The following is an 18190-nucleotide window of genomic DNA, read 5'->3' as shown; positions in this document are numbered from 1 at the left end:
AATACTTTGATCAAATTCCTAGTGGGGGAGGGTGAAACCCCCAAGAACATAGCCAAGGATGAAAGGCCAGTGCAAATTGCTAAGAAAGATGCTAGGAGTTGGAGAGAGAAAGAGAAAGGAAAAGCTCTCTCTTTCCAAAGAAGAAAAGAGTGGCATCAAAATGGGGTGGGGGTTGCTGCGGGCTGTGTATTTACCCCTCCCCACAGCCCAAAACCTTAGGTAAAATAAATATGTACACTCACAAAATGTTTGGCATGAGTGGGACTGCAGTGGAAACCAGCACAGGAAACCAACAAAGGGGTTAAGTTTGGCATCAGGTGGCCCATGCCGCTCAGGGAGGAAAGCACTGGTGTGAGCAGGAGTCCAGGGGCCAGAGGAAGCGATTCAAACCTCAGCCCCTCACCGCTCAGTGAGTTTGTAAATATCTAAGGGAAGGCTTTGGACTTGGTGGGGGTTTGAGTCGACTGTACCTAGATCTCTGAAATGCAAGGGCTGACACCCGGGCGTGAAGATGTATGAAGCGGCCTTTGGGGAAGCAGAGGGAGCAGTCCACAGTGTACACCGAAGCTGGCCTTGAAGGGTCTAGGTCACAAGGCAGAGGCGGCAACCTGGGCCTAGCTTCAGCATGAAAGACTGAAAAAGGTGGTAGCCTGCAGCAAGAAAGGTATTTAGTGTAAGAGCAGGACACCTCAGAGCTGAACTCAGGCATGAGTGAATAGGTGGGAGAGGAGGGAGAAAACACATCCCGTAGTAATACTTTTGATGTATCTATGAGACCTGACTCCCTGTGTCATGTGTCACCTGCACAAAAGCCAGGGCCCCGTGGGTTCGAGAGGGCATCGCATTTAAAGAAACAGCCTAGCAGGTGACACGAATGTATGAGCTATGAGCTAGTCTCATGATTACTTGTATTTCTCAAATACCATTTATGGAAATCTAATGTGTAACCCACAGCAGTACTGATTAGAGTTCCTTTCCCTGTTCCCCAGTGCTTTGCACACCCTGCAGCTGCCTCTTGGTCAGACTCTCTACTGAAAATTGTCTCTTTATCTGTTCCCTCTTCCTCTCTCCTCTATAGCATGTAGCTCAATTTAGCCTCTTCAACTTCTATTTTCATTTTCTCATATTACCTTGATTCCCTCCAAGAAAGGAGAGTCAAGAAACTGATCCCACAAGCAAAATTCCTTCCTCTTCCCTCCGTGTGCCCATTCTCAGTTCTCCAGCTGTGCCTCACAATGAGGGCGGGAATGGAACTGGCACAAGCAGACATCTGCACCGGCCACGGAGAAGCCAAAGGGCCCACCAAGCTCTTAAGCGGGAAGGGTCAACGAGGCTGGAACAGATAATAATACATCTTACCACTGCCACAGAGGGAACATGTTCTCTAGGGGATTTGAGACATTTTAAACTTTTCCTGTGCCTTTGGATCTTGACAAATTTCTCCATTTAGGAGAATTGAGAGGTGATGCTATGGGGATAATGAATGCTGCCTTTTTACCATTGCTGGGAAGGCGAGACAGCTGAAAAAGGGTTCTCCGGTTTCTTTCATTAGAAAGTAACAATGTTAGTCAGTCATAGTCAATAATACCTCTTACCCCCATCTAAGAACCCCATCTCAGGCCCTGAATTTGCTGAAGAAACTATAATAAGAATTTTCAAAAGCAAAGTCTAGTCTGTGGCTGATAAACTTCCCCAGCAAGCTCACAGCTGCGTCATGTTGCTACCAAGTAAAATCTCTGAGGGTGTCTGACGCTTGGGCTCCTCGGGGCCGCGATAGGAGAAGTGACATTCTGACTGTGTCTGCTTTGCCTTCCCCAGTGGTGTGAGCAGAACGAACAGTGCAGGCGGCTTCGCCTGGCTGAGCTGCTGGTGGCCCCACTGCACAGGCTGACCCGATACCCCTTGCTGCTGAAGAATATCTGGAAAAGGAGTGCAGACCCCACTGAGAAGATCGTGATCTACTCCATCAAGGAAAAGGTGGAAAAGTCAATCCGTAAGTCCCGAGATACGTGACCCAGAGCTCCAGTGGAGGCTTAATGGAAGAGTTGGGGGGCCCTCTGGCTCCGGGGAATGGCCTGGGCTTCATCCTAGAAGGCAGTTCCATCGACTTGAGGTCATGGCTCTGGGAAATCAAACACACACAAAACAATGGGCTCCAGTCACATCCTGGCCACCCCGATGAGAACCCTCGCAGCAGTTACGCAGGACGTGGCTGTCTCCAAGGCTTTCACGTGCGAGCTCAGGCAGGAAAAGGTCCACTTCCGAGACGATGGAAGGCTTTGTTCTTAACATCCATGCTGAGCCCAAACACAAAGCAAATGGGAATAAACACCGTGGGAGGCTTTCCGGAGGATACATTACCATCCATTATTTTTCAGGTCGCTGAACTCCAGGACCGATCTAAAAATAATGCCAACTGCAACCTTTAGAACTGAAATTTGGGGGTGGGAACAGAGCAAGCCCTTTGATGACTTCAGTTTATTTGGGTAGCTCTGTATAATTAAATTCAAATAAAGACGTTCATGCTATGCGCTCATAAACCGAGATTTCCTGGGAGTGTCAAAAGGGAACGACTGAAATTTATGATGATCAACTGCACAGAAATGACGTATTTTTCCCTTTGCAAGTTTAAATGTAAAGTGACCGTGCAGTGGGAGTCCTTTCTTCTTTTTAATTTTTTTGTTGTTGTTCAAATTCTAAAATGACCCAAGGAACTAAACTTATTATCAAGGGAGTAAGACAAAAATTCAATTAAAAATAGACTTAAGAAGGAAGTTTTAAAGTAATTTGCAGATCATTACTCACTTTGCTAGCTTTGTGAAGAAGGTAATAGGGTCTTTTCTGGAGATTTCTCAATAACATATGGATTTTCATTGTTGGGGGAAGAGATGTCTGTGGCCTTCCTTTAGCCCATGAGCTTAAAGCTGGTGAATTCTCAAGGATCCCCCTAACCATGTGACTCTGTGGGTCTATGATTTGCCTTCCATGTTCCCCCCAGGTGGTTACAAAACCTCAATACAATGTTATCAGAAAATGTTGGAAAACTAATACAAACCTTTAAAAGAAAAAAGTAAGTTTTCACAAAAAAGAATTACCTTATTATGAAGCAAATGTATGTTTCATAATCAGGACAAAAATATATGTTTGTCCTTGTTAGCCTGACTCCCCCCCCTCCCCTAATTACAGGCTATATGGTATAGGGCATAAGAGAAAGCTACCAAGGACTTTATTTGTATTATTTAAATAAAAATGCACAATGTATTTCAACTTACTGAATTAAATTACTTAAGCTTCATTTTTCTCTGCAAGAGGCTGATTTCGAATTAGTGAATTTTTCTAAGACATTTAAACTGCAAACAGTATGCTAAATGAACCTAAGGTATGGTTGGGCTCCAGGGGCAGTGTCTCTAAATGATTGCTATATGTCTTGGTTAAAATTTATGCTGAAATGTCACATGAACTTAAAAATATATTGAATGTGTCTTGTCTTTCAGGGGATCTTGAAGGAAAAGTGAAGTGGCTGGACAATTTTCAAAAAGTTAGACATCTCCAGGAGATTATAGTGTGGCCTCCACTTTGGGATAGAGATAAAAGGTTTTTCATTCCAGAGGTACAAAAAAGATCCATTAGGACTTAAGTTTGGCATTCAGTTGGAAATACACTAGTCTTACAAAGTCCCCAGCTGTCCACTTGAATATTAAATCTAGTTTTATGAGCAAGAAGTACAGCCTTTATCCACTCGGTGTTGTATGTGGGGAGGCTGACGTCATCACGTCATTCCTGGGGTGGTCCTGAGAGGTCTGCCTCTCCTCTCCCATTCCCGGGTCCATCTACGGACATTTCTAAATGTCTTGAACTTGTAGACAGAGTGCACTGCCCCAGCTCCCAGAATCTGCTCCCTTCCAACCGCTAGCAACCCCTCTGTGATTTTCTCCCTTGTTTTGCAAGTGCCTGAAACACATTTTTAAAGAGCACGTGGCCGAAAACATCCTGTCACCAACCAACAGACACCTTCTCTATGAGGGAAAATTAACTCTTGCAGGTAAATAACTTTTTCCTTTAAAAATCCACCATGTAACTTGTCCAATTGCTGCTCATTGAAGGGTGTGAAGAGCTGTGTTTGCCAATGGCCAAGGCCATGGAAGACGTGAGTCAGAGAACATGTTATGGACTCACGCCTGTGCGGGCTTGATCAAGGACTTCACAGTGTCACCAGCTATGTGCCCTCCACTTTCTCTCAGTAAAGTGGGATAACCAGATCTATCTCATAAGATTGTTGTTAAAAAGAAAAACATACGTGAAGAGCTTAGGTCAAGGTTGGGAACATGATAAATGCTCCATGTCAGGGTTGGCTGAGGGCCTGTTATTAGCGCATGTTGTGCTAGGGAGGTGTCCCTGGAAGATATAAAGTCATTATTCTCTGTAACCCTTCTGCTCTGGTCGGGAAGCTCTGCCGTAACGAGCAGGCCTGCAGGATAAGCGCAGAATAGAAGAGGGGCTGTGAAGCTGGAGTTCCAGGGAGGGCTTTATGTGGTCTGGGGACTAGAGGTGGGCTTGGGAGGGTAGAGAGATGGAAGGACGGGGGAGGACGTCCCAGGTGAACAGCACAGCCGGAGAAAAGGCATGGGGACAGGAGCCACCTGGGAGACTACGCTCTGGTGGAGAGGTCAGGAGGGCGAGCCCTGGAGGCTGACGGCCAGGCCCTTCCTCCCCGGCTCAGCCTTTTCTGCCTGTGTAACCTTGGCCCATTTACAGCGACCCCCCCACCCCCATTTGTTGTGAGGATTAAATGAGCTAATGGATATACAACCACTTGAAAGAATGGTAGACACAGAACCAGTGCTCAATAAATATTCTGATCAGAAAGGGCTGCCTGACCAAAGTAGGATTTGCATTCATTCATTTATTCATTTCTGCACAAAACCTTGATTGGGCGCCTACCATGTGAGAAGCCCTGAGTAATGTGATGTTGCCTTTTTATGGCAGCGTGAGAGGTGGTGGGAGTGCCAGGCACTAACTCCGTATTTGACACACATTTGTTGAGAATCTGCTACATTTTAGCTCTAGATGTCAGGTTGGGACATAACCCTGACCTGGCAACTGCCAGGTAGGAAAGGTAGACGTGCCCAGCGTTTTCTATCAAAGGGCTTTTTCACACATTTCTCCTTCCAGTGAGTTATGCAAAGAAGTTACATTTAATCCTAAGTTATAGGAGGCTCAGGGAGTTCTGTATCATACTCAAGGCCAGCTGGTGGTTAAGGGCAGAGTCCAGGCCGCCTCGGCCTAGTGGGCTTTCAGAATGGCTGCACCTGCCCTGGAAGCCAAGCGGAGGGACCCAGCTAGGGAATTGCCAGCAACAAGTGACAGGCTTAAAGGGTGCTGAAGAGTCATCAGAAGCAACGCACAAAATGGAGTCGAGGAGGAGACCAAAGCAGAGACCAGCCCCGAAGCCCGCAGTGAGGCAGGGTGAGGCGAGAAGCCCCCGAGCCTGTTTCTCAGCCGTTCTTAACCTCTAGACCACCCCCCTCTCCCTTTCATTTGGAGAGATAACAATTTTAAATTTTCTTTAATGTTATTTGCATAAATTTCAAAAATAATTATATATCATGACGAAATCAAATCAAAGTAATGAAGCAAAACACAGCTCAATGTTCAAACATATGCCCTTCCCTCCTAAACTGGCCTCCGCCTGGAGTTATCAGAGATTTAGGTTCACCCCTTCCCTGTATCTACCAACTTCCCAACACTGTGAGGTGTGCTGGCTTATCCTAAAATATTAGAAATGGACATGGGCAGGAAAGGATAAATGTGAGAGATATTTCAAAGGCAAAAATAGGATAGGAGGAGTTTATGATTGGCAAAATGGTTACAGAGGAAATGAGTCGATGCCTTCAAGTTTTTTAATCTACATGCCTGAAAGGTCGGTTGATCACACTGAGGGTGGCAGAGGGAGTGGGCCAGGGAGGCAATTTTAGGGTTCATGTGTGGGCAGGACAAGAACATGAACATGACAATGACCATCTCTTGGTGAAAAGCTATGTTAGTTGTGCATCCACACAACACTTGGCATTGGGGTGCTTGTCACAGAAGTGTGGGTGGGAGACTGGCCTAAAAAGGAGTCCTTATAAATAGACCCACCTTTTCCAAAAAAGTTTCTTGTAGAGTCAAATAAAGATGAACTACATAAACGTCACTAACACCAGGTACTTATTTAATGGTATATGCTGTGTTCATCAGTTTCTTCAGAGAGGAGGTACCATGTAGTAGTGGTAACAGGCCAAGTTTAAAGTCACTGGGACTTTGGCTCAGAGATGGCATGGAGATGTTGCGGGAGTGGGGGTGCTAGTTTTTGAAGAAACAGGACATCATTTTTAATGGGAAAAACACTGGACCAAGAATCAGGGGATCTAAATAATTTGGGGTAAAATTGTCTAAATTTCCTTCATCTCTTCTGTAGATGCTGATGGTGATAATGGTGATGATGGTGGTGATGGTGGTGATGATGATGATTATACCTAACGTATACATGTTGTTTCCAAATTGCTTTCAGCTTTAAAATCTGTACTTTTGTAACCAATAAGTGAACTTTATCATCCCCAGGAAGTACAAGTTTTTGTAACTGTTGGAGCATGACCAACTTCCCATTGGAAGTCATGCCAGCATACCCTTCACAAATGTGTTGCTCTCCACAGACTGACATTTCCAAATAGAAAACTGAGTCGGGTGCAGACAAGTATTAAGGGGTGACAGCTGCAACACTTGCTCAAGCTGCTGCAGAAGGGGAGTAAGTCAGTAATGCTGCTCCATTCCCTAGCGGAGCAATGAAAACCCACAGTCCAGGCTCTGAGAAAAAGTAAAGACTTAGTCAACATAGAACTGAAAACATTTTTAAGTCTCAGATCTGGTTGTGTAGCACTTAGCGAAGCAGAATTTCAGACTCGCAATGCTCATTAGTTAAGTCTCATGAAATCACCTGGTTAACGTGTTTCCCTGGGCTGTAATAGCTCCAACAGTGCTGTCCCAATAGCTCCTTGGATAATAAATGTGGGCGGCATGATCTTATGCTTACGATCTTCCTCCTTAGCCTTCTTCTTTTATATTACCATATCTACTTTTTAGCACTATCAGTTTCTGAATTTATCTTATTTTAAGTCTTGTTTACATGCTTACTATGTGTCTGCTCAAAGTAGAATGAAATCTCCTCGGGGCAGAGTCTGTCTTAATCATTGATGCAGAGTAGGTAGTCAATATTTGTTGACTGCTTCATGGCACACAAGGGCCTCAATAAATAGCTGAAATAATCATCATTTCCTGGAATAAGTTGTAGGACATAGCAGATGCTCACTGCCGGTTAAAATAAAATACTAAAATTAATAAGAGAATAAAGAGATTTCATTTTTACAATAGTTCATCAACCTAATTTATATATGAATGGCACAGGGTGGGGAAAGCATTTAGCACAGGTCTGAAGGTCCAATGTTGTCCAGTGTCACATTCCCAGCACCATGTCTCTATTAGTTAAGATATTGATTTGGCCATTGGAGACAGAGAGAGATAACAATCGCTTAAAAAGACAAGTTTATTTCTCCCATGTAAAATTCGAAGCTGTGTGACGAGCGTCCTCCATGGTGTGATTAGGGACCCAAGTTTCTTCTGTGTTTTTGCTCTGCCATGCCCGGGGTACTGCTTTCTTCTGTGTGGTCCCAGAGAAGTCCACACAAGTGGGAAAGTCACCGGCAAGCAAAGCCCTGCTGTTTAAGGATATGACTCACAAGTTGCACACTTTTGCTCATATTCCATTGGTCAGAGTTTAGTCACATGGTCATATTTAGCTATAAGGGAAGCTGGGAGATGTAGTATTTATTTGCAGTGAGCATATACCCACTAAAACTCAGAAATTTCATTACTACAAAAGAAGGGGAATATTTTTTTTGAGGGACAATCAGCTGTCTGCCATAGGCTGATTTGTAGGGGAAAAAATGTCTCTAATAGTGATGGAATACAATGTTTTTAAAATATTCAAGGACAATTCAAGACTTAATAAAATATCTAATTTCTCTTTTATGCAAATATGAAAAGAATCTTTCTTTTAAACCTAAAGAAAGGGAGGAAATAGAAATGAATCCTAAATATTGTATCTACTAATTTAACCTTAGCCATCTAGCTTTCAGAGATAAAAGTGTATGAGAAAGAACTAAAATAATATAAATAAATAAAATAAATAGAATAATAAAAAATATTTATTGATTTTGAAAAATACTTACTTTAAGTATCTGTCACATTCCCCTCTGGACAGACTGCCTTTTCCTCTGAAATCACTTAAATTTAACTATTTCTTCTTCTAACTTCTAAGTGATAAAGTTAGAGAGAAGATACTGTATTCTAACATTTGATTTCTCTTCTACCACTGGCCCCTTCCTAAAGAAAAGTAGAAAAGCCTAATTGACTAAGTTACTACCAAAAGTTATATCAAAAAAGTTTATAAATATAAAGCTACCTGTGGACACATTGTAAAACTTGAGAAACAAGGAACTGTAAAGACTCTTATCAGCAAGGGCCACCGTGACAAATACCATAGGCTGGGTGGCTTAAACAGCAGGAATTTACTTCGTACAGTTCTGGAGGCTGGAAGTCCAAGATCAGGTTGCCAGCCTAATTCATTTTCTGATGAGAGCTCTCTGACCAGTTAGAGGTGTCCCCTTCCTCCGTGCCCACACGTGGTTCTCTTTCTCTGGAGTCCCCTCTTATGACACTAATCCTACTGGATCGGGCCTCCACCCTCATGCCCTCATTTATTCTGAATTTCTCCCTTATTCCAAAAACAAGACTTCAACATAAGAATTGGCAGGGGCACAATTTAGTTCACAGCAATGACAAAACGCCTTTTTTGGGGGGGTAATGCACGTCTTTGCCAGGGACCCACCCATGTGACTCAAGGCAAAAATGCTATAAGTTCAATTAGTTGATAGATGCGTCTTAGGCTTTGTTGAAACCATTATGAACATCATCCAAGTTATCTTAGATCCATGTGAAATGCTTCACAGTTTCAGTGTCTTTAAAGCTGTGAGCTTCTGTTCACATCCAGCCTCTGCTTTAGGAAGAAATCCATCCAACAGTCAGGCAGTTTTCTGAGCCAAGGATCAAACACCCTGAGCTGCCATCCTGTTCGGCCAGGATGCCGGCTCAATTTGTTTCCTAAGGGGTTCTTTGATTTAAATAACAAAAAATCTACTTACCATTTCCAGCCCCAATTTCACCTTCTTTCTCTCCCCAGATAGTACAAGATTCCTAGATGTTTATCTGTTTCTCTTTGATGATTTCCTCTTAGTTACCAAAACTAAGCGCAACAAAAAGGTAAAATGCTGCTATTTCTAAATAAGTCTGCTAAATAAGTTTAGAAATATTTCCAAATAAGTTGTGTTAAAGTATAAAATATTTCCGTACATCAAATTGGGGTTCATCCTCTGAAAGCGGAAACATTACAAAATATTGGCGCCTCCAGTCCCGCAGTTTGGAATTAAGAAATAACAATAACAAAAGCAAGTTTCATTTCTTAAGGATGACAAAGGATGTGCACATATTTAGAATAACTTAGTCTGTATACTTTCGAGGTAAGTCCTGGAAACCACAGGGCTGCATTCCCGACCTGCCTAAGCAAATGAAACCAAATGTTTTTGTCTGTGTTGGCCCTTGCGCCACAGCGACAGGTGCTGCGGTGGGACCTCTCTAAACTGTCTGCTGCCCTGTGCCCAGGTGATATCCATCGCTCATTCTGACTTGAAAGCTCACATCCTTTCTGGAAAATAGTGGTTTGGGGGCTGCAAGTGGGAAGGACCCCTGCTCTCTCAGTATCTACCTATTTATAATATCTGTATGTAAGAACTGCAGAAGCCCAACAGATGTATTGTTGACATCACAGACAACACGAGTCAACTTGAGTTAAAACCACAAAATCTCTTCCAAGAACAGGGATTTTCCCCATTACTTAAGCATCAATGGCCACTATTATTGCTGTTGCTAATTAAGCCATGGGTATTATGGTCCTCGAAGGGCTTTCTGTCTGATCTCCCATTTCACAGTCTGTCCCCTGAATGTGAGTGAGAGCACGGAGGGGACCCCCTCTAAGGCACTCAGAAGGGGAGGAGCTGCAGTGCTGCAGGCCATCAGAGAGCTAATGTTGTTTTGTTCACCCGCTTCTTTACAGATGGCTAGCCTTATGCAGATACAAGGTCATGAGACTAGATATCGCAAATCTTTTAAAACCTATGCTTCAAGATGGCATGTTGGTTAATTTGAGCTAAATAACTTAAGGATCGTTAAGCAATAAAATAGACGCCCATTGATCAATCTGTAAATAGTTGAATGGTCCTTGAGGAGGGAGTGGATATTTGAGAATATGAAGAATTGCAGTTTCGAAACTTAGATGCCCTTCTCTCCTAAGCTACCCAGACAGGCATGTCTGAACAAGTCTGAAAAATCTCTATCCCCTTCAAAAACCTCAACGCTAAGCATCGTCTACCTTCATATCAAATAATGGCCCAAGTCTGAGTACATGAATTAATGGCAGCCCATACTGATTTATTATAAGGTAATATTCTGATTTCATGCTTCACAACTTGACTCCCAAATAAGGAATGTTATCTGCTTTAAATTCCTCTTTGAAGTCCTCTGTCTAATAAATCTGGAGAGTTTTATTGACTTCATAGGCACAAAAATAACCACCCAGAGAAGATATCAGATTTCACTTTTTTCCTTTGAAGAAAAAAAAATGTTATGTTTTAAATTCCTCTTTGCAATTTAATGAGCAATATGTGTGATGCAAATTACAACCTTTGACATCCTTTTTAAAAAATTCAACATCTTATGTATTCAAAACAGTTTCAATTACTTACAAGTTTTAAAGTATGGAATCTATTTATTTATTTATTTTTAAATATATCTTTATTGATTTCAGAGAGAGGAAAGGAGAGGGAGAGAGAGAGAGATAGAAACATCAATGATGAGAGAGTCATTGATTGAGCCCGCAACCCCGGCATGTGCCCTGATTGCCTGGATCCTAGGTCGACGCTCAACCACTGAGCCACTGCCGGGCAAGTATGGAATCTATTTAGAGTTTAGATCCCATGGACAGAGTTGGCCAAAATGAGGCTCCCCTTTCTCATTCATCTCACTCAGTACTATAAAGAGATACTGGCAATTGAAATGCTTCCCACTGATGTGATGGTGATTAAAATGTTTTCCAGTTATAGACATCACACACGATTTATTCAGGTAATTAAACTTGGGAATCAGAAACACTATGCCTTAAATCACTATGTACTTTGGGGAAACGCTTTGGGGAAATTGCTGGATTTCAAGCAATTGTTTCTAAAAATCAGCTTAGGAAAGTGCATCCATCCTTATTTCTTCTTTAGTGCATTATTTTCCTCTTTAATTTCAGAAAGTTGGAGGCTCAGACACAGGTGTAATGTGTCCTTCACTTACTCCTGAGCTGCAAACAGTAATAAAAGAGGGTGGTTCGTGTACTGTGCTCGATCAGCCCATTCCACTCGACAGATTGGTTGTCAGAAGTATCGATCCACTCCACGTGTCAGGTATGTGTCGATTTTCATCATTCAGTTTACCTGTTTGCCATCTCGGAGTTTCATATTGGCTCTTTTTGGTAACAGCACATAAATCCAATTTAAGTCTTCATCAAAGAAAATACTGACTTCCTATGCAGCTATATATCACTCACTCTACAAGCTGGTTATACATGACCCAGCTCTGCCACTTGCTAGATATATGACCATAGGCAAGGCACTTAAATTTTCTATGCCACAGGTTCTTCTTGGTAAAATAGGGGTAATGCAGGTAAAGCACTCAATGAATGATAGCTATTTTTAGCATTGTTATTGTGTTATCATTATTAGCACTACTGCTGTTGATAAATCACCGGTACAACAACATGCTATGCAAGCCTCAGATATTCTATTACAATAACTGTATAGAAAGACATATACCAGAAATAATATGTATACATGTATACATACATACATATATGTTATGTGTATAGGTCAGAAATATATCTATATAATTTTTATTCATTTTTCAAGCATTTCCTGAGTGTCTACTGAGAACCAGGCACCGTGTGGTTGCCCTGTAGTTACAAGCAGCCCTTTTTTGGGGAGGGCTCTCAGAACAACGGGAGATTAGGAAGCCCAGTCGTGAAAGCCCTGGCGCTCCAGGGGCTCACAGGCCACTTCAGTCTCTTCAGTGCTGGGTAGTGTTCAGCAGGACACAGGTGTCATTCTGCGGTGGGTATAGGTTCCTAGGAGACCAGCTGAAGCCAGGCAGGAGGGGGCTGTCTTTCTGGCTCAAGGAAGGATCAGGAAAAAAGGGACCACTACCCATTCCCCTCAATGCCCAGCCCAGCAGCCCAGCCCAAAGTGTCAATGACTAGCATAGGAGGACTTATGCATACAGAGCAATGTTACACAGTGAATGAATAAATGAATGAATGAATACACAAATTAATAACAATAGCAAACATTTACATTGTTATGGTAATAACTAAGCTTTGTATTTAAATGTTTTACATAGATACAACTCTTCCCCATTAAGGGGTCTCCTGTATCCAGACCAGAGCCTCTGTCTCCTTTGTCTGTTCTTTCCACCTCCATTAACATTTGTGGAACTGGGACCCGGCAGGCCCTGAGGCCTCTTATATTGAATTCTGCTGGGACCAACCGCGTCACCTAGAGGCCAAAGTCTGCATCAGCCAGAGAGCCCGCCTAAAAAGGGGGCATCTCAAGGGAACAAACCCTTTGCCCGCAACTGCAGCCTCACCCCCGCCCAGCGAGAGCCTCCTGCAGGCCCAGAGCAGTGTCCATGGCGGGGGCTCAGTGTGTGAGCACAGAGATCACTTCCTTTTGTTCAGTTACTCTTTCACGGGGGAAAATGGCCCGTCAGAGGGCATCCTAGGCCCTGAATTATTCCCTCACCACAGTGGCCATCGTTGGAAGGCTGTGGCCTGAGGGGAGGAAGCCGGGCTCAGCCTGGCCAGCCCCGCGGGCTTTAGGAATGGGGACTTGGCGGAATCTGACGTGGCTGGGTTATCTTTCTTTTTTGAAATACGAACAATACCTTTTAAAAGCTACTTCCACCGTGTTTTGTTTTTTCGTATTTGTCACTCCCATCTCGTTTCTGTTTTTTTGTATTTCCCTCATTCCTCTGGTCTAGTATTTTGACTGTTCAGATGCAGTGCTCGAGGCAGGAAAGCTGTAGAGGGAGAGAGAGAGGCAAGGGTGGAAGGAGGAGGGCTTGAGTTTGGCAGTGACAGAGACCTGCGTTCAAACCCCGGCTCTGCCATTTGCTGTGTGGCCCTGGAAGAATCCATTGAAATCTGGTTCCTCACTTGTAAGTGGGAATTAGCTGACCTCTCTTATACTCTTCCTGTGTGGTTTAAATGACATAAAAAGGAAAAAAATAAGTAAAACAGTACCAGAAAGAGAGAGGGAGGGAGAGAGAGAGAGACAGGGAGAGGGAGAAACAGTGCCCAGTGCAAAGTAAGTGCTTATATAAAAGTGCGAGTTATATTCATTATTTTAATTATTACTTTAGAATGTCAGGGGGAAAGAGCGCCAATCCTGACCACATACGATCTCCTCCTTTTATTTTATGAGCCTAACCGCACCAGGTCCTTTTGCTTCTAAAGTCCCTTGTACTCACCCAGATTGCAAAGCAAACAAATGAGGGACGCCTTCAGTACCTGCCAACTACAGGTACAATTTTTGAGGAAAACGGATTCTAAAAGCTCCAAGAAACGCCACCTGATCTTTAAAGCCTCATTTATTACAAGGAATTTATAAGAAGAAAAATCAGGGAGTAAAACAAACACAGCCGAATCTTTTTTTTCCAGAAAGCCATTTTAATAGGGGTAAGTCCTCCACCTCAAAGCAGCGGACGGAATTTCATGACCTCAACAGACTTAGTGACGGCAGGGTTGAGGAATTATGAGGTTTAGGCTGTTCGGAGTATAATTTGTGATACTGGAATAGCTCTTGCAGTTAAGAAAGCAAAAGTCTTGCATTTGCTTTGATTCTGAAGTGAGGTCACCTTGCCTCGGTGAGCCAGAGTTAAAACCACAAACTCCAAGGGATAGAAATAATGATGGTGGACAAGCAGCAGCTTAAGGATCAGCCTGGGAAAAAGCGCCCTTCGAGAGCCTTTCTCGCGTGGTCCACGTGACCAGGACACACCCTGCTTTGATTTTCTGGTTTGTTTCTAAACGTTAATCAACTATAGAAAGGATGTATAGACTGCAGACTTTATTCTCGGTGTTGTATTATTAATTCAAGGAAGAGGCCTTTCTTTTAAGAGCTCCTGCTATATAAAAGTATGTCTGCTCTGGCCGGGCAGCTCAGTGGGTTGGAGCATTGTCTCGGGCACCAAAAGGTTGCGGGTTCGATTCCTGGTCAGGGCACGTACAGGAGGCAACTGATTGGTTTCTCTCTCACATTGATGTGCTGTTTTTTCTCTCTCCCCCTGTCCCTTCCTCTCTCTCTAAAGTCAGTAAAAAAGTATACTCTGGAGTGAAGATTAAAAAAAAATTTTTTAAAAGGTGTCTGCTCTCCCACTCTCCCCTGTTATTTCTTTAAGGGGCCAGTGAAAAAATGACGGAACAGACTGTTTCTTTCGCAAACACAGAAAACATCCATTTGTTTCTCTTTGTTTTATTTTACAGCTCACATACTTTGGTGGATGCGCGATTTTATTTGAGTTTACTTTTTATTTTTTGTCTTTTCTTACCCTATTGTGAAGCGTTCGGGGGGTTTATATTTTTGCTACATCTTAATTTTCGTATAACTCTTGTTTTGATGTGGCTTCCTTTTTGATACTAATAAACAAAAATAAATAAACATTTTAAAAGGAGTGGTGGGGTCTAAAAATAATCCCATGGTTTTCCATGCTTTTGTTACCTATACTTTACGCACACAACATCCACCCGACGAGCTAAGCTGCTTCCTTGCGGAGGAGCCCACTTTCCATCGTGAGCCGTGGCTGGTCTCATCAAGCCCCGAGGCTGTTAGGAAGAAAGGATTTGCAGCTTTAGGGGGGCTCTGTTTGGACATAGTGGTGAAGCCTTGATCTTGGAATCAGACTTTGTTTGCAATCTACGAAAACCTCCCACCTTCATTAAACACACAGACACACACACACACACACACACACACACACACACACGCACAACTCTAGGTTCTTGGAGGACTGAGACCCTGTTTGGATTTCCTATTAAGTGACTGGCTTTTTGTCTCTGTGATCTTTTTCTAGTCTTTGGGCTGAGAAATGCCTTCCTTCTCCAACACGAAAACCGGTATCGACAGTGCATAGCGGCATTCTTACTACAAGCCCAAACGGAAGACATCAAGGTATGTATTTCGGTTTTGTAGGTTTTGATTCTTCAAACTTGACATAAGGGGAATCTCACCCGAAGTCACTTCAGTAAAGGTGAACGGACAGTTCTGCGTATCTGCCTCGCCCACTTTGGGAAGGGCAGACGCTGCGAGGCGGAGGGATGTGGACACCTAGTCTGTGTCATGCTCAGAAACTGTCGCCCCACACTCGCAGAGGCGACACAGCCTCCCTCATTTCTCTGGGGGCAGAAGCTCCGGAATGACTTCTGAGCTCTACGGTTTCTGTATGAAATGGGGCAGGGGCTGCTTTGGATTGCATGATTGGCTTTTTAAATGCTCCAATTGATTCTCAAAGTCCCAGTAAGCAAATAATGTGATGTCCACTTAAGCGAGGGGCTGCTGCAGGAATGAACCACATCAAGTCTGCTCGTCGACCTTGGGAAATGATGTCACTGTCTTTACGGCAATGAAGTTGAAAACCAGCTGCCTGACTCTGGTTTCTCTAGCTTAGAAGTTTCCATTTTTTGTCTTTTTTCTGGTAGGCTTTCATCCCAGCAACAGGGTGGCCAGACAATAAATGCAATATTGCATTCTTCTTAAACACTCAGTTTCCTGGGGCATCTCCCTCAGTCTGTTTTTCAAATTATACCATTGGTTAAGAACTTCTATTTCCAGACAGAACAGAAATTCAATCTTCAAACTACTTATATTCTAATTAGTCCTCACTGATTATGGTTCTTAGATTACTCATGACTGTTTATCCCACTTGCATACTATACTCATGTAATCCATTTTCATTTTCATATATAATTAGAGATATTGGTGATAGATGTTAAGAGAGAAAATGGGAAACATGCAAATATTTCATTAGTCCTCAGTTTTAAAGAGCAAGTCAATAAATATGAAGGAAAATATTAATCCAGTTGTGAAAAATTGTCAGGTTAATGTTCTTCTGCATTCTTTCCTGTCTCCCTCTTCTCTCTCCCCATTCCGACCCTGTGTGTGCCTGTGTGTGTGTTGTTTTTTGCTGTTGTTTTACAGAAAACATGGATGGCACAAATAACAGCAGCAATCTCTTGCTTCACCAAGAGTCAGGAAACCAAGAAAATATCCTTATTCACATCACCTGCAGAATCATCCGAAATTTAGGAACCTAAAGCCACCTGTTTAGAAATGAGGGATTAAGGTATTCTTTCAAATTTTTGTAACAGTTAGGAGCTAGAAGGAAATGTGCCTTTTGAAGGAGTTCCATAATTTGAGGATCTGAGCGAAGAAAATCCTCAGTACAGAAGAATGACTACGACAAATTTGAACGCTGAGGACTTTCTTGTCAAGTATATACTTATAAACAGACTCCCTTAAAATGTTTCATTCAGGCTTATAAGGGGTGGGAGTGAAGCATGGTGCTGGTACAATTTGGAAAGGTGAGTGGTCAGGTGAATAGAGTGGCAGGAGGAAAACGGCGTTTGTGTCCCATGTGAATTCCAGCATCTTACCCTGTGAGTATCTATAACGAAACCAACTTTCCTACATGGCTTGTAAATCAGTCTTACTGCTTTACAGTCCTGCCTCACACACACACAGTTCTTTTGATGCAAAGTTTGATTGCTCTTCTATGAAGCGATAAATAAGGTCTACATTTTAACAGCCATTTTTAAATTCCTGTTCTCCAACCCTTCACTTATCTCAGGTATACCTGATAATACTCTAACTTGAATAGAGAAAATCCCAAAGACAAAATTCCATTTATTTTTAAAAAGAAAATGCAAACATCTCTGTTCCAGTTTCACAAGTTAACATTTTTACATGGGAAATTTTCTTAGGAATAGTAAAATATCTTTCTCTAAACCTCATTTTTTGAAGAATGATGGAGTTTGTCATAAAACTATTTTCTGGTTTTGAGCAGGATGGGGTTGTGTGTGTTTTACCACAGTACAGCCTCTTAATTTTACTTGGCAGAACTTGAAATTTCATTAGAATTTTTATTAAGGAAGCTTGAATTATTACATTATCATGGTAGAAAATACTATTAATTGTATTTAAGGAACTATTTCTTTTGGTCAGATTATATCAAATGAAATCCACAAATTTCAATTTCAGTCATGGTGTCTTGTGCACTTTCCAAAATGGAAGTAGTAAATTTATCAATTTGGGCTGCAAGACAAATGATACCTTAATTGATCTCTTTAAGCTGAAGAATGGGAAAGAGAGGATAATGCTTAGGAAAGTTGTGTGTACAGTTAATGCTTTGAGGAAAAGGCAAATTTCACCACACAAACCAGGCAGTACAGACAAGTGTGGCACAAAGGCTCTTGTGCAAAGACCAAACACTGTTGCAATGGAGGGTCATCGCCTTTGTGTCAGACATTTGTAGGAGTTAGTGAAAATAAAGGAAAATCTGGAAAGCAATAACGACTGTTAAAGGGTAAAATAAATGAGGGGAAAAAGACAAAGGGGAGAACAGACTTCAAGTGAATTCCTAGAGGTGAGGCCTGGATGATATTGAAAGCAATTTATGTTCAGGACAAGATAATATAGACTTATACAAGAAAAGATTTAGGGGAAAAAATTTATGGCCAAAAAGCATACACATATAGTTTTCAGAAAAAGAAATTAACAATCATCTTGCAGAGATTTTTAGATATAAACTGACTTAGGAGGGCAATGGACTAGGACTAGGCAATCTCTCAAGATTCCTTTAGTCCCACGAGTCCAGTAACCATATATTTATATGTACAAAGGACTAGTTTCTCCTTAAAATATAATTAAAGGAGAGACTGAGTAAATTCACATCA

At 42.3% G+C, this 18190-nt stretch overlaps 1 protein-coding gene across 1 annotated transcript in view; it reads left to right on the top strand.

Annotated features, from left to right (window-relative positions):
- PLEKHG7 (pleckstrin homology and RhoGEF domain containing G7) overlaps positions 1-16639 on the top strand; it is a 50031-nt gene extending 33392 nt beyond the window's left edge. The window contains exons 10-16 of the mRNA XM_087813865.1: positions 1819-1993; positions 3495-3610; positions 3949-4042; positions 9275-9354; positions 11441-11594; positions 15313-15410; positions 16437-16639. Coding sequence (XP_087669991.1) covers positions 1819-1993; positions 3495-3610; positions 3949-4042; positions 9275-9354; positions 11441-11594; positions 15313-15410; positions 16437-16544 — 825 coding nt within the window. The 3' untranslated portion in view covers positions 16545-16639. The remainder of the gene's footprint in view (positions 1-1818; positions 1994-3494; positions 3611-3948; positions 4043-9274; positions 9355-11440; positions 11595-15312; positions 15411-16436) is intronic.
- Positions 16640-18190: the final 1551 nt, after the last annotated feature.

This window comes from Miniopterus natalensis, chromosome 2 (assembly GCF_054644295.1).
Source record: "Miniopterus natalensis isolate mMinNat1 chromosome 2, mMinNat1.hap1, whole genome shotgun sequence".
Classification (NCBI taxonomy): domain Eukaryota; kingdom Metazoa; phylum Chordata; class Mammalia; order Chiroptera; family Miniopteridae; genus Miniopterus; species Miniopterus natalensis.
The sequence above is the reverse complement of the archived record's forward strand: the minus strand, read 5'-3'. Positions and strand labels throughout refer to the sequence as shown.